Source organism: Falco cherrug, chromosome 2, assembly GCF_023634085.1.
Source record: "Falco cherrug isolate bFalChe1 chromosome 2, bFalChe1.pri, whole genome shotgun sequence".
In the NCBI taxonomy this organism is placed as follows: Eukaryota; Metazoa; Chordata; class Aves; order Falconiformes; family Falconidae; genus Falco; species Falco cherrug.
The window spans coordinates 92,818,570-92,842,989 of NC_073698.1; the positions used below are offsets into that span (position 1 = coordinate 92,818,570).

The 24,420-nt window shown below is 39.7% G+C and overlaps 1 protein-coding gene across 1 annotated transcript; it reads right to left on the bottom strand.

Annotated features, from left to right (window-relative positions):
* Positions 1-219: 219 nt before the first annotated feature.
* TXLNG (taxilin gamma) lies at positions 220-23,988 on the bottom strand. The gene is made up of 10 exons (XM_055701955.1): positions 23,821-23,988; positions 15,298-15,610; positions 14,505-14,596; positions 11,038-11,208; positions 10,080-10,274; positions 8,579-8,698; positions 7,395-7,469; positions 5,192-5,284; positions 4,571-4,666; positions 220-3,543 (listed from the first exon to the last, which is right to left on the bottom strand). The coding sequence occupies exons 1-10, from the start codon at positions 23,935-23,937 to the stop codon at positions 3,223-3,225; spliced, it is 1,593 nt and encodes a 530-aa protein (XP_055557930.1). The 5' UTR covers positions 23,938-23,988; the 3' UTR covers positions 220-3,222.
* Between the last annotated feature and the right edge of the window lie 432 nt (positions 23,989-24,420).

Here is a 24,420-nt window from a genome sequence, read left to right on the forward strand (position 1 = left end):
CGTACGCTGCCTGTGCGGCTTGTACTGGCCACCACCAACCAGTATGATGCAAGTCGTCAACATGACCCTGTAACAGCGCCCTCCTTCGGGCATAATACGCTAGAACTCAAATTTCACACATCTCTTCAATTTCACTCTTGACTTTCAAACAAATACAAGTTCAGTAGATCCGGTTAGAAGACATGAATATGATGTTAAAGAAAAACTCAGAGTCCAATATATTAAGCATACTTATTTACTTAATCTATACAGAATCGAGTAGATAAAATTTCAGATTCACATTAGTGAAAAATCTCTACAAAATGTTTTTGAAAAGCAAAACAAAGACTGCCTGTTCATTTTATCATTTATCCTCATGAAAGCAGACATGGGTTGTAAAAATAAAGCAGTGTGTTTAGCACAAACTAGATTTCTGCATCACTTTTTTTCACAGTTATTTCCATCTACAGTCCAAAGAGGTAGATTTTCTGCAACACCTGAGAATTGAACTGTAACGTAACCAGGTGTAATGAAAGGAAGGACGAAACATTAGAGATACACCCCTAACTTACTTGTGTACGTATACACATGTTTGGGTCTTGAATCACATATAAATTTAGCTTTTTGCAGCTTAATCATGGTGAAACTGCCAATCAGGCCCCAGAGTTTTGACAATTAGATATACTTACGTCAGGCTACGTCAGTTTACAGCCCAGGTTAAACAGTTCTGGTAGCAGGAGAAAGGCATTAATACAAGTTCACTTAAAAACCCTACTGGAGCCAATTTGGCTGCAGACTGGCAGTGCAATAGCCTGCTGTATGGCAGATCAGTTAGTGCTCAGCTTATCCCTTATGCGAATTTGTTGGTTGGTTTTTTGTTTTGTTTGTTGTTGTTTTTTAAACACTCTTTAAGCAATGCATGAAACTGTATTGACTGGTTTCAGGAAGCAAAGTATAGCTCATCGTGGCCAGGTAAGTTGACAGGACATGGGTACGTTAAGGGTAGGAAAGAGAAAAGGTATCCCCCACTTCAAAAGCCTTCCACTTGGGACATTCTGCTTCATTTACACATTAAGTCAGTAACAAATATATTTGTATTGCTGTTCTATACATCTGTCATGTCTCTAAAAAGCCCTTTAAAATATTCTCGCAGCAGGGTCCAAAAATTCACTCTCACCTCCATATAGAACAAGCACTATACAAAGAACTGTTAAAGATACAAATGTCCAAATAATAAATTGTAAAAATAGAAAACTGCATGTCCTACCTTGCCAAGGGTATGATGCATCAGATACAAAGTTTTTCACTTTTCCTCAGGAAAATTACTTAATGCTTAGTGTTAGCTGAAAACCAGTTCTTGCAACAACTATTTTTTGAACAGACTGATTCTATAAAGCAAGTAATTTGAAAAGCAAGTCTGAAATACTTCTTTCCAGAGTTTTTTATGCCACATGGTTAGCAGGATTAATTAATTAATAAGCTCTGGGTCTAACTTGACTGACTGGTCATTGCTACCTTCTTTTCATTCCTGCATTGTGCTTGGACCACAAATACAAAACCCACACAAATCTATGACGACGGCCAGCTTCCCATTTGCTCCACCATTTAAGAAATGTCAGTTTGGCACAGTTCCTCTTAGTGGTATGAGCTAAAACACATTTATTAGGCCTTGTATAACCTTTCTCTCTTTCAGAGACAGCTACATTATTTCCATGTACACTACTACAGGAAAAGGATCAGGAGCTCAGCGCAGCCTGAACATTCAAGTAATTTAGCCACTAAACTGTCAAGGGCAGTGAGGGTGGGAAGCTCATTGAGAGATGTGCTCGACTCAGAAATCCCCTCCCAAGTAAGTGCAAAGAACTTTTAAGTACCAGAAAAAGCTACACATGTTCATATTCCTTAAAATGACAGCAACCAAAACTAGAAAGTAAATACATGGGAACTAAAGTTTAAGGGTAGCTTGTATTTATTTCACACATTGCCTTGCCAAGAATAAACGTTGGTCCTAGTTTCTTTCAGGAAAAGAAGTCAAAATGTGGATATCAAATTTTCTAGGAAAAGACTATATGGTTTAAGGTTAAGAGCTTTGCTTGTGGTATGTTAGCGTAAGAATTTGAAGTACCATCTTTACCAGACAGCCTAACTGGGAAGGCACTCCACCAACTGGTACAGCTTTGAGGTTGAGTGTGCAAGGAATTCCATGTTGTACTTCAGGAAAAGTATTTGTATCTACAGGTTCAATTAATTATAACCAGTACATGCTTAACTAACACTTAAATACATTGCATACAAGGCTATTAGAGAAAGCCTATATGCCACAGACTCATGTCTTCCATACCTCCAGCAGTAAAATGTCTGTTTCCAGCCCTTCTGATAATCCAGGGATTCACCGAGACAGGAATGGTTTTCTCTTGTCAGGGTAACCACGTGATGGGCACACTGCAGCTAAGAGGGAAGAACATGACCAACACCTGTGCAATAGGCTACACAACTGCAAAACTCCACTCTAACATTGCTGTACATTTTCTCACGCATTTATATTTAACATGTTCACAGGTAGGGCAAATAGTCCAAACTAACCTTTAAAACACAACCCTGAGAAGTCTGAAAAAAGTTGTACACCCTGTTTCACCAGCTGCAAATTAATGTATTTCAAAGCTGCTTTTTCATACCACAAAGTACATAAACCCCTTTAAACATACCTCTTAACTATATTCTGGATCTGTACTTTTTCTTTCGTATGTATGAAAACATTAACTAGAGGGGAAAACTGACATCTTTTACTGGCCATACATAGACACCCTTATGTAGATAAATTTACTGGGAAAATTGGTAATCTTCAGTATACCGAGTGGCAAATCAACCAAACCAGAATGCTGTTCTTTAAACCAAAAGAGTGACCCGCTGTCACTATTTTCCCCGGCACAATGTCGTATCTGTACACAGTCTTCCATGACAGTGATTTGTGTTGTGGGGAGGAAACGCACATGCATCCTTTTATGGAAAAATATTTTCTTTTAAAAAATGAGGCAGATGTGCAACACAGTTGTGGAAAATTTATAGTTTAAGCTATTTAAAGCTGCTATGCAGCTTCCTGTACCACATAAGTCCAGTAGTTCTAAGAAAATACAGATATGGTAGAAAAAGTAAGAAAATTTTCACCACAAAACCAAATAGTTACCACCAACAGAGAAAGTTATACACAAAATATATCTCTCAATACAGTGTTTACACTTCATTTTAGTCTACAGATTCAGTGCCAGGAACAGGACTTGTTGAGACAGTCTTTTCACCGCTATCTGCCACACACGATTCCACATCAGGTTGGATTCCTGGTTCCGTGTCAGTGGGAGTTCCCAGCTCCTCATGGGAATTGAGTGTACAGGACTCCAACACCTGCACAGCTAGATCCACATCTGCTTCTCTGAGAGAAACCTGCTCCTTAAGGACTTCCACCTTCTCATTCAGCTCGTTTCTTTCTGTCTGAAGAGCCCTGCATAGCTTCTCCAGACGCTCCAGTTTTATTTGAAAGCCCTTGTATTCTTTATCTCTTACTGTTTTCTGAAGGACAAAAGAAAATAAAAGCTCTGTGATCCAACTAATATTTTTTCTTAAATTGAAAGAATCATCACTATTTAATCCTGCATATTAAATCTTAATTGATCCAGTAGGTCAAATGCCAGTTGCACTAAAGCAAATTTCCTCAGAACATTTGACCACAACACTTCAGTTGGTTTGTTGAAGCTGCAGTGGCAACAGAGACCTTTAGAAACAAGCAATGAAAGCTATATAACTATGTTATGCTAATTCTGCGTGAGGGCTGAGTGTCAGCAAGGATGCTGACATGAAGTCCCACAAAGCAGTCAATTACATCCAAATAATGGCAACTACTAGGGACAGAAGGGCAGAGGAGTGGGAAATCTGCAATCCCACAGCAGAATCCAGGTCAGAAGGTGCCATACCCATGGCTGTCCTAACCAACTCCTTAAAAGAACAGCGAAAGATAAGCAGTGCTATAGCAAAACCGTGCTAGGTCATATAGGTTCAGCAAGGTCACACCTAATACACTTGAACTAGACCTTAGACAGCGTAGGCAGAACCGTGTGCCTATGGCCTGTATGAAAAGTGGTTTAGCTCCTCTCTTGCGGGACTGCAGCGCAGTAAGGGCACCTCACGACCTCAAAAGCTGCATCAGTGCAGGAAGTAACTGATCCCTCACACATGAGTTATTGCCTTCATGTCAGTCTCATATACTTACGATACATTTCTATTGCAGCACTGATTCAATTTTGCTCAGCATATTAAAATACAGTCATTGCATTCAGCTTGTATGATTTCATACACGTTATCCCACCAATTAAACGGTAAGCAAAGAAAGATGAGGCTGAATTTGCTTTCGTGTCATGCGTTTAGATTTATATAGTAGCTTTTTATTTTCCCTATCCAAGGAGAACAGAAAACATAAGACAGAAAATCCAAGAAGAGGCTACTGTGTATTATTTTCAGTTCTCTAAAACTGAAAAATTCTATGAAGTTCTCCAGGACACAGACTCTAGTTTAGCCATACTGCTGCTTAAAAGATAATTACCTCTTCAGCCATTTGCAGAAGAGCCTTGTTGTTGTTTTCCCATTTTGTACGCCACACTATAGTTTCCTTTTCCAGTTTCTTAATCTTCTTCGTCATCTACAAAAGATAAATTAAAGAGATAATTTGGTGGCTTGTGTTGCAATGTGGGTAGGTTTACACGAGTGATTTGATGACTTAGTGTTACCTTCCAAGTCCAGTTTGAACAAATTATTTCATGGAAGAGTCCTTCTAGCACAAAATCAACCCCACAAACACAAATTCTGCATCCAAAGAAAACAAGACTGATTCTTAAATAACTAGCAGCCTTCAAGTAAATCAATAAAAAGCTCAAGTTTGAAAACATAAGCAGAACCAAAAAGACTGAGAAGCACTGTATGCCTTTGATAAGACACTGAAATTAGGATTTAGATACTATGCAACTATGTCAAAAAACAGAAAAAATTGTTCCTCTTCCATAATATGACAAATTCTTATGCCGTATCTCATGATCCAAATCAAATGTCAAAATACTCCCATGTATTTTCACAAGCCAACCACTGTTATCGAATCTAAAATGCATCCTGCTAGCAGCATGCATTTTTATATTTTACTTTCTACGAAACCAAGCAATCCTGTAAGTACCTTCTCCATTTCTTGTCTGAAGGTTGTAAAGAGTTCATTACTTTTTGCCATGGTGGTCTGGAATTCTTCAAACTTGTCCATGTAAAGAGAAAGCTGTTGGAAAAGAGGTGGGAACATTAATCTGAACAGCTATATACAAATACAAAAATATTACGGTACAAGGCAAAATTAAAATAGTGGAGGATTAACTTCATTTTTTTATACTATCCTACAATTCCCATTTAAGAAGCATGCAGAACTTGTCTGAAAACATGCTTTCAAATTACATATAAAGGGTAGTTCTGTGTTTATAGAACAGCAATATATTCTGAAGTTAAAAGGATACAATGTTTAATAAAATGTTGGAAGACACCACAGTTCATCACCATCTCAGTTTTGCTTCCCCACTGAAAAAAAAAAAATTATCTGTGGACATATACAGGAAATTCAGCACACTGTTAACGAAATTAAGTGTAGAGAAGACCTACCTTTTCACCTTAACCAGCCAAAGCGAACAACCAAGGCTGGGACAAAATACACGATTGACTCCAGAAACGAAAATACACATTCACAACCTACGAAGTCTACCCCATGAGCAAAAATCATGGAAAGTGAATATTGACAAGGAATTAATTTCATAGTAAAAAGCATTACATTTTAACAAATGAAGAGCATTAACATTCGATGACAGAAAATTATCTTGCCCTGCATCACAAGGTCAATCATCAAGAAGGTGCTCCAAAATATGTTAACTAACATAGTTTTTTAAAAAGGTTATTGTTCTTATTTTAATAACTTCCACTATCAGTGTGTGATACGTGACTATTTACTAGCAACTTCTTACTCCAACTGAAAAGTACTCAGTTCTTTCAATTTCTACATTGGGGGTTGCAGGACAATACAATTCAGGAATATTGTATTTCGCACTAGCAGTAGAGGAAATTTCATAACAGGAATTAGCCCAGCTTGTCAACAGCACATCGTGACTCTTTGCCATTATTGTGACTGAACTTTCTAACTCATCTTATTCTACAAAAAAATCTGTCAGCCCCAGGAAACCACAAACTATACACATTGTTATTATTAAAAAGCATAACAAAAAGGCAGTGGGATTTTAAATAAAGGTAACCAATTTGAAAAAAATTATAGAAGACTAAGCGCAGCAAAAAAATATCTGGGAAAATCTGGATATTAATGAATTCAAGTCCAATAAAGATCTGAGTGTATGATTACGTTTAACTACACATATAGATACACTTTAAATACAACTGTTGGAAAAGCCTGGAAAAGAATTAGGTACAATGAATGTGAAAAAAGGCACGAAACAGAGCTTGCAAGAAGACTGAATACAAAACTTCACAAAACTGAAGCAATAAGATGTACACAATAGAAGGAATAGCTACTGCTTCTCAGATGCTATGATTTTATAGCTGAACCTACCATTTCCCTTTGCCTTATGTGCTGAGCTCACAAGTGGCCAATGACTGCAGGTGATCCAGAACCACAGCGCAAAAACTGGAGACCATCTCTCCACTCTCAGAAAGGATTTTGCTGTAGCATTTACAGCAAGAAAACAATTTGAATATAGCAGCTTGTTGTGGACAGACATGCTCAGGTTACTAAATCTGAATAACCACATGGAGAAACGTGGAGAATTGGGAGCAAGCAGCGTCACAACAGGAAGAGATTGAAATAGTAGAACAAATTCTAAAACCTGCCTAGGTAAAAATCCCCACCCAACTCTTCATAGTCACAAAGGCCTCTCTGGTCCTGAACAGCTATAACCCCCACCCCCCGATACAAATACCTTTTGAAGAGAGAACAACAGTTTCAGAGAAGCCAAGGAATAGTGAAGTAGCCACAACAAATAGATTCTTAAGCTTTCACATATCCTAGTCTTTGTAATACTAACACTATCAAAAGAATACTAACTCCAGCAATTCAACGTTTAGCACCTTCCAGTAACAGTACTCTCCAGATGTATTACAGCGAGTACAAAACATCAAGTCTTTATGATTTATGTCACATTTCCCTACTGGAAATTACATTTAAGACAGTTTAAAATATATGAAGTACTTTTCACAAGTAGCGTGTATTGCATCTGATGAATGATAACATGTAGATTCTTTGTATGTTGCATTAGATTCACTACAATCACAAATCTCTTTGCGTTCCCTTTTCAGAACAACTGTTATCGAAGACCACTCCATTAAAACAAAGATACCTGCTGCTTCAGCTGAGCTTCCTGTTGCTTCATCTGTTCGCATTTGTGTCTGGACTCAGTAGCTTCTTTTAGCAGCTAAAAAACAATGCAAAAAAACACAGTTAAGAAAGCACTCCTAAGAATGGCTTATCTTGATCTATGACAAAAATGAACACACACTAACATCACCCAAGGGCCATTCAACCATGATTTTTCACACAGGATTTTTATTACTATACGTTCACATATACAGTCTAAAGCACGTGCCAACATGCAGAAATTTCTATTGAGACATTTCTCTAACTGGTAGCATGACACGAGCAAATGGTTCTATTTCTGTAACAAGTTTGAACTGCTAAATGTTTAAGTAGATCATTAATGAACCATATGTAATTTGTAACTGTTTTGCAACCTAATTTATTTTGCGCCTCCCATCTCTCCAATCACTAATATTACCTTTACAGAGTAGTTCAAATCAATTTTGCTTCAACTTGACACAATTTTGTAGGTTCACTTTGAAGATATTCTCATTAGCCTATGACTCCAAAATCACATTTTAAAAATACGGAACAATTGAATACTAGATGATCATTTTGAGATTGTACAGGACAAACAAGTCTCTTCCCTAGGAGTTACAGATACATAAGGAGCATAAAAACAAAAACAAAAAAACACCTCACTCAAGTATTCTTTTTTTTAAATGAAAGCAGGCTTCTTAGAAGACTGTAACTAAATTGCTGATTATCAACATACAAATAAGATATCAGGCATAGTTTTGGGGTCAGGCAGTTCAAAAGAGCACATGCTTTATTCTGCATTTGTTATTTCTTACAGCATAAAACCAGAAGTTAAAACTCCTGACCGCAAGAAAGTACCTTTGATGTTTCAGCTCAAGACATTACCCAGTCTAAGAAAAATCTAAATGATATCCAGCAGATTTGCTGAAAAAATGCAAACAGTACATTAGTTGCCCGTAAATACAGACATCGATACTGTAGGCATCATACATACACAAAACTTAAAATCTCAGCCTCACTGTGGATATTGATTCTAACTTTCAGAAACCAGTCCCCTCAATTTGTTGCATTTGCTTTAAATCATGAAAAACGTGGTTTGTCGTTTTGGTGTTTGGTTGGTTTGTGGGGTTTTTTGGTTTGGTTTTTTTTTTTTTTTACTTTCTCTTAACATACATAGAATTCACTTACAAACTCCCTTTCTCGCTGATGTTTTTCCTCTGCTTCTTTAATAAGTTGGGTAGTTTGCTGAAGTTTGGCATCCACAAGTTGCTGCTGCAGTTCCTTATGTTTAAACACTTTATCAATATGCTAAAGGAAGAAAATCATATTAGTCAAATATAAAGAGACCAGTGGTTAATTAAGGTAAGTGTACATGTATGGGGAGATGCATATTGTTTAGAAGTTTCATGCAAAAGTGGCAAGACTGTTTTACATGCATTTTTTTTCTCTCTTTATCCCCATACATTGTAACTACACTTTTTTTTGTCTTTCACAGAAGCCGGATGCATATTTTATTAAATCAGTACAAATACCGTCAGTCACTTCACACCAGACATTTATTTCAAAAATCCTCTAACAAGTAGTCTACATCCTTTCTTGGCTGGTGTTTTTTACCTCTAATCCTTATTGTGCTTGTTACTTCTAAAAGCTCTAGCCCTCATAATTTAAAAAGTTCAAAATGAGCAAAGTTTGCAATACTAGTTTAACTGATGAAATTCCACAGATTGTTGAATTTTGCAGTCTTACTTCCATCTGTGAGGCAGCACAAGACAGCTTCCTACCTTTTCTCCTCCTCAAATTATCTCATGGAAGATACAGATACTCCATGATTCAAGAAGTAGGGAACTAGTCTACAGAGTGTTTTCTGGTTGATCCAGATTTGAAAAAAATCCCTACAAAACAAAAAACCTACCAAACACAAACACAATAACAACAAAACCCCAACAGCTGAGAAACTGTATTCCAGACCTGTGTCAACTAAGAACTAGAAAACTAATCTTAGCTGTAGAACTTGAAGCTCAGTTCTCTCTCTGACAAGGAGAAATGGCTGTTTTCCACTACAGTAGCTTAGACTGGCTAGCTCATGTACTGGTGCCAAGTGAAGCTGGTTCAGTTAGCCCTGTAACACATGACACCAGTCCAAATATATTCTTGAAGCATGACAGTAAGCTTTGATTTATGCCAGCAGAGCAGCTACATAAACAAAGGAGCTTCCTAAACACCCCCAACCTTAAAGAACCAAAACAATTAAGACAGACTACCTTGTGTATCCCCCCCCTCCCACTGTAATGTGAAATTATAATCTAGAAGAACTTCAAATATGAATTATACCATCAAACCAGCATCAACTTCAATGTCTGATCCGGCTGCTCACACCTTGCCCAGCTGAGTTCTGAATGCCTCCAATACAGAGATTTCACAATTTCTGGACAACTTATTTCTATTCAGCTGCTTTCACTAGGAAAGATTTTTTCAATGCCTCTTGCATTTAGATATGCAAAACTAGACAGGAAAGGCAGATAGTGAGCCAAACAGCTACTTGATTTTTCACAGTAGTGAAATAAAAAGAAAAATTTTTAAGAAGTATGTTGGCTGTAAAATTTTAGGGATTTTTCTCCCCCTTAAATAATTATCTGATCCTTACAGTCAAGGAACAAATAGAATTCCATTAGAAGCATAATGCAAGCACCTCTTCTCGCAATGCATACTGCTCAATGAGTTTCTTCAGTTTTTCCCCCAGTTCAATATTTTCCTGACGGAGCTTGGCATTATGTATATCATGCTGTTCCAGTTGAGACTGAATTTCATTCAGTGTAATCTGGAAGTGTGCAGTTGCTTCTTTCCGTCTTTCTTCTTCTTCACGAGCTTGCTGCATGTTTTCTTCCTTTTATGAGAGAATATTAATGTATTCAAGCCAAACCATGCACTTTTTTTATATTTTTGAGTCAGAAACAATGGTAATAATTCACTTCTGTACAGTTTGAAGTTCTAAAGTGCTAGAGCTAATATAAGTCAGAATCATTATATGCTATGCTGACTACCCATATGAAGTGCACGGAACAAAGAATCCAGAAATTTCAGTCCTTTTAGAGAATCTTGTCCTTACCACTACCAACATTACTCAAAGGCTGGTATTGTAAGATGCTACATGAATACTTTGTATTTGCAAGCGTAAGAATTACCCAGATGTTAAAAACAGCATTGATACTATAATGAGATTTCCTACAGTGATCATAGATAAGAATCTCTTGGCTCTCTTCCATTTCACTCCCATCCATTATATTCCAACAGTGTTAAGCCTTTTTTGATACCCTGCCATTTCATGCTGCTGTTATTTCATTTGTGCTATTTTTTCCAGCAGTCATCAGCATTGCTCCCCGAAACAAATATGGCAAGATCACAGACTGCAAGTAATATGAAGCAGTCTGAGCAGAAAAAAAAAAAAAAAAAAAAAAATCAGCAAGTTGAACCAGCCCCATATTCTTTACCTTAAAATCAGGTGCACTTACACCACATACCACTCACATTCTGCAGGTACAGGGCATGGGCAAAGCGGTAAGTAATTTTATCAGTCTTTATTTTAAGCAGTTATCAAGAAGTAAAATTTCCACCACCACTTGTACTGTAATTTATGTAAATAAACTAACCTTCAAAGTCTTGTTATGACGCTGAAGCTCCCGACAGAGAGATTCCAGCTTGCTACGTGCCAGAATGGCCTTGCTATGCTCACTCTGCAAGTGGACTTTCTCCTTCACAACTTGTGCTTGCTTCTTCTGCAGTATCTTCATTTGCTTTTGAACATTCCGGCTCTCCTCCAACTAACATTAGAGAGTGTATTTTATTAAATAAACATACGTGAAGGTATTTTCATGCATCTAAAAGAGCAGACTGAACAAACTTTTAAACACTTCAGATGAAAGTAAGAAAGTCAATTTCATTAAGCCCCCCCCAAGTTCATCATAAAAAGAAACTCTCACCATCCTACAGACAATTGTAAATGTGTAAGGACAGAATGTGAAAATATACAAATTCCAACTTTAAAAAATCATTTGTCTTTGAGGAACAGGGACCATGGACCTGTTGACCCCAGGCTATCAGCTTGCAATCAGCTACAGGGGTAGGACTAGTCCTGGGAAAGGAGGATGCAGCAGAAACAATCAAAAGCCAGCTGAGACTGGCTTTTCAACAAGTCACAACTTCTTCCACTCTTATGTGTAAGGTACATGCAGCTGTTTATCCAACAGGTCTTGGTTTTACTATCAAGAAGAAAAACCCACAGGACTGTGTACAGAGTTCTTTCTTCCAGCAGGAGCTCCTACCAAGCAGTAATTAATACAAGTTTGTAAAATGCGAAGGTATTTCAGAAAGGAACAGATACAACTAGCAGCCCTGACAAATCCAGTCAAATACTATTAAAGCTGCACAGCCCAGACTTTGACGATTTAAGAGATCTGTAGTCTCAACCATTTGAAGCAAAATTTTTGTTCTATTTCCTTTAGGCTGTTTAGATGGTAGATAACAGCATTAAACTTTGTATACAGTGCTGACTTCAAAATCTACTCTGAATACACAGTGAATAGAAGTTTCTTGCATTCATATCTAGTTAGCATTAAGTTCCCTTACACATGATTTTTGGGCTCCCTGAGAAACCATAATATTTAGAGTTTGTTCTATTGTAAAGAAGATAACAATGTTAAGCTTAACACTGCTCCTTATTAGATAGTGCCTCAGCCTCAGGACACCACAGAAAAAGGTGGCTGGCAGTGAGGAACATCACCGTGACAGAAGACTACAATGTTGGTTTTCTGAAAGAGCTCAAAATAATTCTGAAGCACAGAAGAAAGAATAAAGGACCTCCATGACAACAGTAAATTTAATCTAAACAGTGTATTTAACCTAGTTTAGAGAAAAGGAACGTTAAGGGAATATTCTGATATCCAAACACAAAAAGCCCTTTTCTTGGGTGGCCAGAAAAAACACTTCAATTGGCTGTGCTGTTTGCATACCTATGAAACTTCAGGCCTTTAAAAGTATGCCAGCATGAGACACATCACCAAGGATGCAAACCTTCCTGCATCACAAATCGATCTCCTGATAGATTCCAAATTAGGAGGAAAAAAAAAAATTGTGGAAGATCTTTTGCCAGGAGAAAGGCATTCCTACCTTTATTGTACAGTCCTTTTCATGAGACACCACTGAAAAACCTGACAGTGAGCTTTAAAGATGATGAATCTTTAAAAAAAGAAAAAAAGCATTGTAGGTGCACTGTCATAAACAGTTCAAACCTCTGCTGGCATTAAAGCTGACACCTATGCCAGTGGTTCACCACCACTACCATGAAGAAAAGAATGCATCTGAAAAGGAACACAACCAGATCCAACCTAAACTTTTTAAGGGGAATAAAGTATTTGTAAAACTCATTCAGTTAAAATCAGAGCTACTGTTACACCTGGATGAGCTCCCACCCAACTTTCCAGCAGTTCTGAGTATCATGGCGAAAGCAACTGGTTTTCTAGGATGGTGACCAACAACGAACTGTGAATGCTTACATCACCTACAGGCCTATGGGTCCTCTCCTGGGAGGGGAAAAAACATAACGTGAACGTATCTCTCCCGATTGCCAAGCTTCTTGAAGCAAAATACATCGACCTGGTCTAGCTGTTCCCTAATTGTTTTGAGATCTTTCCTTCAACAAGAAAACTCAAAGTGAAGATGGTGCAGACTGTCTTCTTTCTGCACAAGTGAGGAATTCATGCCAACCTAACTCCTTGTGCAGGCCACCATCACCACTGTGATCTGACATGGGAGCTGTTTGGTCAAACAGAAAAGGCACCACGTGCACAAGCAATTGCTCATAAGAACTAACTCATTTACTGCATTTTTCTCTCACAATATCAAAGCTTATTTTCACTTGGGTTTCCCACCCTTGAGTTGCACTATGGAAGTATTAATTGTTTCTCATTTAAATGAAAGTGACTTCTTAGAGAAGCTGCTGGTTTTGAAGGAGATTCTCTCATGGGAGCAAGCAAGGAAAACAAAGCAAAAACATAACAGAGACCTCCAAGGAGGACTCAGGATTTCCTAAAGAGAACTAAACTAAGTCTGTTCTTAAAGTAGTTAGTATGGCCTCCGAGTATAACGACTACCTGCTAGCTCATCTTCAAAGCTCTGGAGACAATAACAATCTCAAAGGAAAAAAAAAATTTCAGAAGAGTTATGCCATGTTGTGCAGCCATTTTTCAGAAACATTTTCATATATAATACACTTGACATCTACAGAAGGAAAATCTTACGCTTTTGTCAAGCTATTCAGTCACCTCTTCAGTTTTGCATTCACTTTATAACTACAAATATGGTGGTAAAACATATACACACAGCTATTTCCATTCTTGTCTGTATCTGCCTCAAGATGAACAAGTCATTCATCTCCAGGAACACTCTCAGAAGTGAACTTATGAGACTTCCCTCTCCACCCTGATTTTGCAATGAATTTCTTTAGAGAATAAGTTATCATTTCTCCAGCTTGGGGTGGGAATGCACTTTATGATCAATTACTGCTAACATTTTGGGGGTTTTGTTACTGAAGAAACACATACTTTTCTTTCCATACCATGATCAGAAAGCAAAATTAAACCAAGATCTTTCCAACTTCCCCTACCAATTTATGTATAACAACTTTTCTCTTTCCAAATCTCTGTATCACAGTATGTTCCTTCCCCCTATCCTCAAAAGTATAAACTATAAAATGCTAGCACAAGAGCATTATCAACAGACAAAAACTAAGAAAATAGTTACTCCCAAAAGAAACTCTTAGCTTTTCTGTTAATCCTAGTGTTAGGCTTCAACACCAAGTTATCATAACCTATTTTTTCTTTGGATTTAGGCAGTCATGTAGAAGTGAAATGAGTACATCAAAGTTTGGTTGCAGCAATACTCATAATAAGCCAATAAGCCTGACTGTTTTGGGTTGGTTTTTCTTTTCTTTTTTTTTTTTTCTCTCCTACCAACACTGTGAAATATTCAAAATCATTAACTTTCCTGTATTAAAAGTTCTTGCATTCCACAGTTAATATTAATTACATGAATAACTCCTGCTATCTTAGGAAATACTTACCAGATCAGCGTATTTCTTGCACAAAGCTGCCAGTTTTTCCTCTGGAGTAGAAAGTGTGTTCAAGGCTTGCATTAATAATAGCACTTCTTTTCCTATGATGTGGATGAAAGACAACCATATTGAGGGGAAAAAAAAAACCATACCAGAAAAATCTGCCTGTCTTTAGGAGTAAAATATAGATCCATGAGAAATTAGTGTGAGTTAAATTGTTCTCTGGTTTGATAGCTGCATAATCCTAACGGATGACAAATGGGAAGTAATCACAGTAAGAATAAATGTCTTGCCTATGTGCTATTACACAACTTGAACAGCAGAAGTTACTTTAATCTTAAAGCCACAAAAATACTTTTGTTTTATAATTTATAATAGCACAGCTAAAAAGAAATCTGAAAGTGACATTTAAAAGGTTAAGTTTTGCTAATAAAGGATATTCACACAGGTGTTTTTAATAAGCCTTTGGAGTTTAAATATGAACAGTGCTTTGGTAGCATTGAACACCACAATCCCAAAATTAAAAGTTAATCCAACAACTGGAAAGTTAAAGAGCTGATTAGTAATTGCTATACTATTATTATTGTTAAGGTTCCTGTAAAAAAAGCATTACCAGCTGAAGGATTCTTACATATGCATTAAGAACTGTCTTTTCCTAAGCAGAAGTGCACATTTTCTCAGAGTATCCTGTTAAAGACGACAAGTTTTGGCTACAGAGTAAACTTGGAACAGAGCAAATTGCACAGCTATTTTACAAAAATATTACAGCCATTTACAAACCAAAATGCTGAAAAGAACATACCCAAAGTTTTCTCTTTGTGTTTTTCAGTCTCTGGATCTTGTTGCCCATCAGGTGGATCAGTACGCACTTCTTCTCTCCCAGGAGTCTCCTCACAAGACTCTCGAGAGCAGCACGTGGACCCTGGGTGCTTTCTGTTCTTTGTGATATACTCAGCTTCTTCCAGTGTGCCCATGCTTTCCAGGCTGTAACAGTTGGACTGCGCATGCTGCAACGCTGTATCAGACAATTCACTGCACTTGCTGTTCACCAGCTGATCCCGGTTATTCGTTCCCATATCCTGAGACCAAGCTTCTTCCATCGCACCACCAGCCAACTTCAGAAGGAAAAGTAGTTAAGTAAAAGTAAATAGTCAAGCAACTATATTCAAAAGGAAAGCTTCCACTTTTCTTTTGCATGGACTAACAAGAGTAAAATTCCACCGTTATTCCAGTTGATATTCACTGTTGACAGGTATGTAAATAACTATACACAGAATAGCCTAAAGAGTCATGAAGAAAGCAGCACACAACAGCCCAAAATATCAGTTACTCTAATATGAAACAACTTTGATACCTTGTCATTGCAAAAAAGTTTATACTTTAAAAATTAAAAGCTCACATGGAAACTACTCTCCAGCTCCAAAAGTAACTGGTTATTGTCTCAGCTGTTAAAGCATACAATCTTAAATGAAAACACTTCCCCCTCATAGATCTCAGAAATCAACCCCAAGTATACTAAATCTAAAACTCAGCAGCAGTTTGACTAGCTTTATGTACTGTTATTTGAAAAATAATGGTGTCCTCCTGTCTTGATTTCTGAACCTTATTAAAACTGACTGTATTACGTATCTGTTTCAGAAAACTGGTATCTTCCAGTTTTCAAGTCAGTCAAAAGACATACTGCAAGAAATGGGGGGAAGTCTACTCCCTTCTAAAGGGAAGTTTAAAGAAATCCACAGAAATCCATCGTGTCCATAACATACATAGGATGAGAGTTTAAACTACTTCAATCAGAATATCAAGTAAGGTTGTTGGCTCATGACTGGAGAAAATCTGCTGCTATAAACAAGAATGATCAACAGGACCAGGAGTATATCTGTTTTTGAAAAAGTTAAATTTCCTATCTATGAAATCAAAAAAAGTGAGTATTAACTGGCTTCAGATTTAGAGTCCTACTACCTACGATTTTTAACAATACATTATTGCTGCTCAATTACACAGAACTTTCTCAACAGATTTCTTAAACCCCAAGACATTTAATCATTTAACCAAAAAGTTACACATCGCCACTTGTTTTAACACCACATCAGTATGTCAGTTTTGGAGCAGAACACCTGATGATACCACCCTACAGCTTATTAAGCAGCTACCAGACTCCTCTCTCAATCACCAGAACAACATTTTCAATTTCTAGAAACATTTAAGGCTGATGAGAACTTCAAGGGTGTTTTGCTGGATGTTTTTTTTGTTTTGTTACACTATGGAGGCTGGGAATCAGGACAATACTTGGAGGTGATTTGGTATTTTTCTACTGTCCATTTGCAATCCTGCTGTACAACCTGTACTTTTAACTACGAGTTAAAAAGTATGATAAGCAGAGCTGAACTCACTTTACTGCCCAAGTGTTTGTTCTCATTGTTTTATTTTCAGTGAACTGCAAGTAAATTTTCTTAGATTTAGGATATAAAATATAGAAACTATAAAAAGCGGGCTTGTTTATATGCAGAATTATACTGTTTAAGCACAAATTAATTTCAGATTATCTTACATTTTAGTATTAAAAATGTGCTAAGGAGTTTGCACTGGGTTTTATACTCTGCACTGATGGACCATTTTCCTTTTCAAAAGGAATTAGCCAACATCAAAGAAACCTAGCCAATACTAATAATATACGTGAGATATTTCAACTCCCTATCCGTTCAGGATGCTTGGAAGAGTTATTTAAAAAACATTCAGCAAATACGTATTAATATTGTCAAAAACATGTAACAGCTTAGTAGTTATCTATACTTAGAGCAAGTCCCTTGCTTTACACCTCATCTCAAGGCAGATTCATTTTTGAGAAGACAAAATTCATACAATACCTGTCATGAAGGACAGTAAGCTTTTGAACTGCACGTAATATGTATAGACATTAAGGAGTGACTTTGACTTATCAAGGAAGACTCACTTTGCACTACTCTTTACAAGTGTGGAAAAGATGCACACTATTTATGGACAAATATAAACGCACTGCCATTTTATCACTCTTCTATCACATCCGGCAACATGCACAATAAATGCCTGCAAAGGTAATGCAGCAATAGAATTGCTGTAAGAAACAACCAACCCCAATATTTAATAGTTGACTTTACAGACTGTAAAAAGCGTATTTTTTTCTTAGATTGTCTTAAAACTGTGGGGCTTCCATTAGGATGGGAAAGGTTTACCCCTCTGAGTTTAGGGTCAGCTAACAAACAAAATGCTTCTTAGAAAAAGAAGAGATGTGTAAGCAGCAGAGCTAACTTAACCCTTTTCTAGGTACCAATGATGGAAAACAAGACACAGATCTTCTCTAAAAACCACGATTCATACAGAAACTGATGATACTGTGTCACGTTACATCGACAAGACAGGAAAGATCAGAAGTATCTGAACACATACCAGAGTAGAACTGCACTATGAACACAACAGCTGAAACCTGCAGTTTTTCCATTGCGTAGAATGTGAAGTTCTGATTAAGATAATATGCCTAAGAAGCCTGGCAAAAGGTAGGAAAAGTCTGCTCAGAAAGTCCAAGTTTCTGGTTTGGCATGGTATTTCCAGACCTTTTGAAATCCATAAACAGACTCCCAAATTTTCCTTTTGAAAGCAGAGCACAAAATTGCCAGGAACTCCAACAAGCAGCTGAGAAGGCCTGACTGGCTGTGGTTACACACTGAAGAGCAGCACTGCCCAAACAGCTCTCCTGCTAGCGTTTCATTCTGCTTTTTCATGCCCACCTTTGTTGCACTAGCAGCAACATTTCATGCAACTTGTTCTAACACAATTTATAGCCAGATCAGTACCTCAATCCAGTTCACTGCACAACAGGCAATCCTGCCAAGCAGAAGTGCTAGCATGATGGTTGGAAAGAAGCCAAAGCACGAGAGTCACTAAAAAAAAATAAAAATCTAATCCCAGCCAGAGCATAAGGAACTAAAAAAATACCTTATCCTCAACCACAGGTCTATAGTTAACACTGAGATACTGGAACACCACCAGCACGACAACATTCATGACAAGCACTGCTTCAAATTCAGACAATCCAGAAATTTACAATGGTTGTCATGTGAGAAAATTCTGCCATTTTTGGGGGGGGAAAGAACAGCTAGTGGCAGAGTCATACATGTGACTGACCAGTAAGTAGAGGTGGGCATTTCACAACTAACAAGCAACCACAGTAACCTAAACACCTGTCAATTCAGAGTTGGCAATTAGCATGCATATTCCAAAGCATCTGGAAGTTTCACAGAGTGAATACCACCACCTCATTAATTCAGCAGAGGCTTTTGTAAAAGTCATATTAGGTGTCAGTCCAATTCTTTACTGACAATAATGATTTCTCAACTGAGTATTCTCTATCCTTTGTCAAAAAAACCCCAATTTCAGACTCATTCTCTTAAGTCTTAACAGAGACGGTAGAAATAACCTACCAGAGAATACTGAATTGAGGAAAAAGGTTTGGGTACAAGTGTCCTGTACATCTCAAATATATTTGAAGGTAACAGCAATGGTGAAAAACACGCAGACCTTGTCAACCTTCTTTTGTTTTCCAGTGAACACGGAACAAATCCAAGCTTACTGACAAGCAAGCATGCTCCCCACCAAACCAAAGCTCAGCACAGCAGTAGACAGTTATTGTAATAATACCCAATTTTCTTTGCTTAAATAGAATTAAAAAAAATAATGGTGACCACAGGCCAAAGAATACCGTATTTAAATAAGTGGTTCTTAGTGTTCTAAGCAGCTAGAACAACCTGGTAACATACAAACAATAAGCAAAAAAATCTAGTTAAGTTCTGTCAAGTTAGTCTGTATGTTCTAGCAAAACCGACAGTAGTGGCACAACATACTAAAAGCCTAATGTATTTAGCCTAGATTAAAATTAAACCCAAACACTTTCTAAACAGAGATGTCTGCTATTGCCTGACAGGGGCCACAAACACTAATAGCTAGATGACTTCCTGATTATGACTAACACAATTTTCTACATTAGCTGTCATTTGAGATATTAAAAACACAACCAAACGTCTAAACAGCCTTCTTACACTCCGTGCTATTCTTAAAACACTTCAGCTACAGATAGTTTCAGATTTGATCTGTATCAAGCTTCAAGTTGGTGTATAGCAATCATAAATATCACACTGAGAATGTTATGTACTAAATCATATTAGTATCACTGAAACTGCCCCCTGCCTCCCCCTTACTAAGACAACAGTCAGAACCCCAGCTATTACCTCTATCTTTTCAAATCCGTGCTCATCAGACTAGTGAACTTCTCCGTTTAACATTCCAGCCAGAACACAGCACTTCCAACAGCACATTGTATAATAGCGCTGATTCAGTACTGACTGAGTAAAAACAAAACCACCCCACCAAAAAGACCTTCTACTGCAATCACCGCTACCTTTTCTAGCTGCTACCATGCTCTCTCAGCTTCCAGCTAGTTTCAAACCTCCAGCTTCTAACCAGCTTTAATGATGAACGGCTTATTATTGGATGGACCAGAATTAGACTGCTACATACCTAGAAAGATTTTCAGTGAGAGACAAAGACAGTATACTGCATATGTTGCACGGATAATGTGCGACTTCCTAAGATCACAAAATTACTACTCAAAACTCTACCATTAAAAAATGTAATACTTGCCACCTACCTAGCTGTGAAACTGGCTATTACAAGATGCTGACATTTCTGAATAAGCATATAATCTGCAAGCTACTCAAGACAGAGTACAGGCCAAACAATTTGAGGATGCCTGCTGGAAAACTGCAGGTAACATCGGTCCTGCTCAACCCAAAGTTTTCATTCAGTCTTCTGCTCTGTTCTCTCAACTTGTACCTTGATCAAAAATGGTGCACACCAGGAAAACTCTTATTTCATACCTAAAAGAGCACTGGACATGTATCCCATTTACAAAACTGGCTATGATGACAAGAGCCAGAGCCAACTTTACTTCAAACAGTATGCCAGTATGCTTCAGTAACGTGCTGCACATAAGGACAAAACACATACCTAGGCAGAACTTATTCTACCATGTCAAAATGTATTGTGAACACTTTTTTGTTCCAGTACCTATGAAAGTCTGTAACATGCAGCGCTACCTAAAATATACCGCACTTAACATTGATACCATGTGTACTGAAGTACCTGCATTTTACACTCTTGTGCATACACATATTCAATCTTTCCCTAAAACACCCGAGAACACCTCTCTGTACCTCTTATTAAAAGAAATCGTAACTAGTAGCTACACCAACTGTACCTCTTATTAAAAGAAATCATAACTAGTAGCTACACCAACATACTTTTTCTGCTATATGTTAGCAAATTACCCTAAAAAAAGGCACTGTCATTAATCTATCAAAACACCTACTACATTTCCCGCAGTAGCAAGCTGGCCTATACTGTGAAAAGACTTACAACCTTAGTCTTCAGAATTGCTAATACTTTCAAAAAATATCCTGGAAGCCTTAAAACAAACACACGTACAGAAAACAGATTTTCACAACTGTAAGATAACCTAAATATATGAGCAAATACATAATCATTTGCTCAGCATCAGGCTCCAGAAAACACCATTTGAATGACATCATTCAGATGACTACCATTTTCAAACTTACTGCACGTGCAACTGGACATAAAAGCCTTATCCCGACCAATCACATTAAAAAAATACTATGGCAAAAGGTATGTCATAAATGTTTATGGTTTGTAACAAATTTTAGGCTTCCTGCAACCCACAATTTGTTTTTACCAGCTAACACTGGAAAACATCCTTTGAAAATGTGTATAATGTACCCTTCCTCAGTGCAGATACTCAAAACTTCATCTAACATAATTGTATTGTGCAGAAAAATCAGTCATTCTCAGTAGTAATTTTATTCATGACTTCTCCATAAAAACTAACATTCTGGGATGGCACAAAAATTGGGTTTGAATTTCATAGCAGGTGTACCTTCATCCACTGGCCTAGACACAGTAATGCAGGTGCTTGTGACCACAAGACTAGCTTATTAAGGTTATTTCTCCATGCAATACTTCTCTATACTGTGCTCACTGACCTGAATGATCACACAGTCTAATTATACCTTTCTGAAAACCTCATGGCCTCTGAGGTGGCTTCCCCACTGAACTAAGATCTTAGCTGTGAGAACGGACAGTCATTCAAACAAACATTTCACCCTGTTCTGTCATTACACTAAAAATTGTGTTCTATGCATTCATTTATCTACTGGACTGAGGCACCTAGAGTATTGCTGCTCATTAGTTTCAAAGCATTGCAAATCAGAAGTCCCAACACAGCAGGACAATTAAGACAGATCTACTTCAGAAATTTGTATTTTCTCTTTATAAAAGTCAATACAGAGTCTACATAGAATTCCACTATTAATACTGCTGACCTTACATTCAAGATGTGGTCTTTTAATAGTGGTTCAGACACTTACATTCTCACATGACCCCTCTTATGGTCCTTACTTTTTTCTGTTACCCTTTCCCCGTGTCTCTCTCTTTCAGTGGCCTCACAACACAAGACATTCCTGCTTTTTAAAATCCTTTCTTTTTTTTATATGTTGTGTTTGAGGTAAATAAAAAAAAAAAAACCTAAGAGGTTGGGTTTTTATCATTTTTCTTCTCTGTGCTCTGAGAAAAAGTTATAAGCATCTCTTCCCTGCTTTAGTTTAAGGCATTAAAAACACTTCCTGTGATTCTAGCAAAAATTTCACTGGAGGAACCCAAAGCTTAAATGGAAACTTTCAGTGCACTTACATGCAGGGCAAAGTGCTGCACATTTCAGCAGTCCTTTTTAAATTCAACCATCTGAGACAGGTGCTAATTAAGAAAACATTTAATATAGCGTGAATCACTTCCGCCAATGAAGTTTCACTTCCTCTTTACTATAAAGCTAATAGTCTTCTAGTCATCCACTGTACATTTCTGGAAAAAGCAGGGTAGACAAGTTCTGAATTCCCAATGCAAACAGGTCACACGAAACCTAAAAATAAAGAAGCTCCTGTGTGTGAAGGCAGGGGGAGGGAAAACTGCAAAACTGCTGAAGGATTTTTAATTCACAAAAGAAGTTCAAAGTAAAATTTGCCTGATACTCCCTGCCTCATTTCACTTTTAAAAAAAAATTAAATTCCATTTGACTGTGGGTATATGAAATAATATGGAGATAGTGGTTTTTCAGGGGGGGTTCAGTTTTGGGAGTGTGTGTGGGTTCAGGATTGTTTTATTGTTTTTTACCCACACCATCATCTGCCTTTATAGCAGACACTGAAGTTACTTACAGGCCACTTCCTAACAAAAAACTTCAGAAAACACGCAGCAGAAGAGGTTTTTTTTTTTCATTGAGGGAAACTAGCTCCATAGCTTCAAAAATCTCTCTCCAACACTCAAACTAAACAACGACCATCACAAAGTTACTTTTTCTGGAATGATTTTACCCTATGTACCACAGGAAAAAGTTATCACCAAAAAGCCACTTGAATTTATGTAAGGTGACAGGATGAGATACCAAAGCAGCCCACGAGCTCCCCACGGCAGCTCTGTCACACACAGCACCGTGCAGGTGACAATACATACTGTAGCTGAATTAACGGCACGTTTGAAGTCTCTGCTGCTCGGTGCCCAAGTACACACGGTTCGGCCTTTTCCTACACGGCCACGCGGCCCGAGATTATTGTAAAGTCACCGAGGCCACCGGTGGCTGCGGCATCGCTTCGGCAGAGGAAGAGAAAGGAGAGGGCAGGCCACCTGCACCGACCCCGCGGGGCACGGCCGCGCTCCCGCCGCCCCCGCCGCCCAAGGGCGCCGGGCCCCCCGCCGGGGTGGGGACGGGGACAGGCACGGCCCCCGCGGAGGCGCCAGGGCCCCGGACCGCGCGGCGGGCGCTCGCCCCTCGCCACGTGCCGCCGCCCCCAGCGGCCCGCCGCGCGCGCGAGGCACGGCCCGCCCCTCGGCGGGAGGGGGGGAGGGGGGGGGAGCCACCAGCCCCCACGAGGCGGGTACCGCTCCCGGGGGCGACGCCGGGAGCCTCCCGACACGCACTCGCGGCTGCAGCGACGGGTCCGGTGCCGCGGGGAGCGGAGCGGAGCCCGGCCCGCCCCGCGCAGGCTGCCGAAAGCGACGGGGAGGCGGCGGGGGCAGCGCTCGCCCCGGCCCCGAGCGCCCGGGCCGGCCGGCCGGCCGCGGGGCGCGGAGGCCGCATGGGGACGGGGGAGGCGGGGAACGAGGCGCCGCACGCCGGCAGGGCGGGGAAGGGGAGCGCCCTGCCCCCGGGCCCGACCGCGCGCCGCCTCACCTCCGGGCTGCCGCTCGGTGCCGCCGCCTCGCCGTTCTGGCTCTGGCGCCGGCTGCGTCCCGCCGCGCCGCCGCTGCTGCCGCCGCCGCGCGCTGCCTCCGCTCCGCGCGTCGCCATGATGTGACGGCAGCATCCAAACAAGCTGCCGAACCGAGGGACACCGGAAGCGCTCCCCGCGGGCACGCCCCTTCTCCCGACGACAGCCAATCGCCGCGCGGCTCTCCGTCCCACGTGGGCGATGCGCGCCCCCCCCCCCCCGCCGCTCCCCCGGGCACCACCGGGGCGGGCGGGCCGGCAGAGGCAGTGGCGGGCACCCCGGCGGGCGGCGGACTGCGCTTCCCGGCGTGCTCCGCGCGGAGACGCACTGCCCGGCCGCGCCATGCGCTGCGCGGAGCCCCCGCGCCCCGGCTGCAGCAGGGCATGCCGGGAGCGGCAGTCCTGGCTGTCGCGGCGTGCCGGGAGCTGCAGTCCCGGCGGCGCGGGCCGCGGCCTGGGGCGCGGCGGCACAGGGCGGTACTGACGGCCGGGCAGCGAGGGAGGCTTCGGCCCCTGCCTGCCTCCAGCTTTAGGCCTTCCTTGTTGCGATTATGGCGTTTGTCA

What these genes read in the sequence shown, in the direction of transcription:
- TXLNG (XM_055701955.1), bottom strand. Translation starts at nt 23,937, where the DNA reads ATGGCGACGCGCGGAGCGGAGGCAGCGCGCGGCGGCGGCAGCAGCGGC. An exon ending in CACCGAGCGGCAGCCCGGAG is followed by an intron (nt 15,611 to 23,820) that starts GTGAGGCGGCGC and finishes TTCCTTCTGAAG; the next exon opens with TTGGCTGGTGGTGCGATGGA. An exon ending in ACACAAAGAGAAAACTTTGG is followed by an intron (nt 14,597 to 15,297) that starts GTATGTTCTTTT and finishes TCCACATCATAG; the next exon opens with GAAAAGAAGTGCTATTATTA.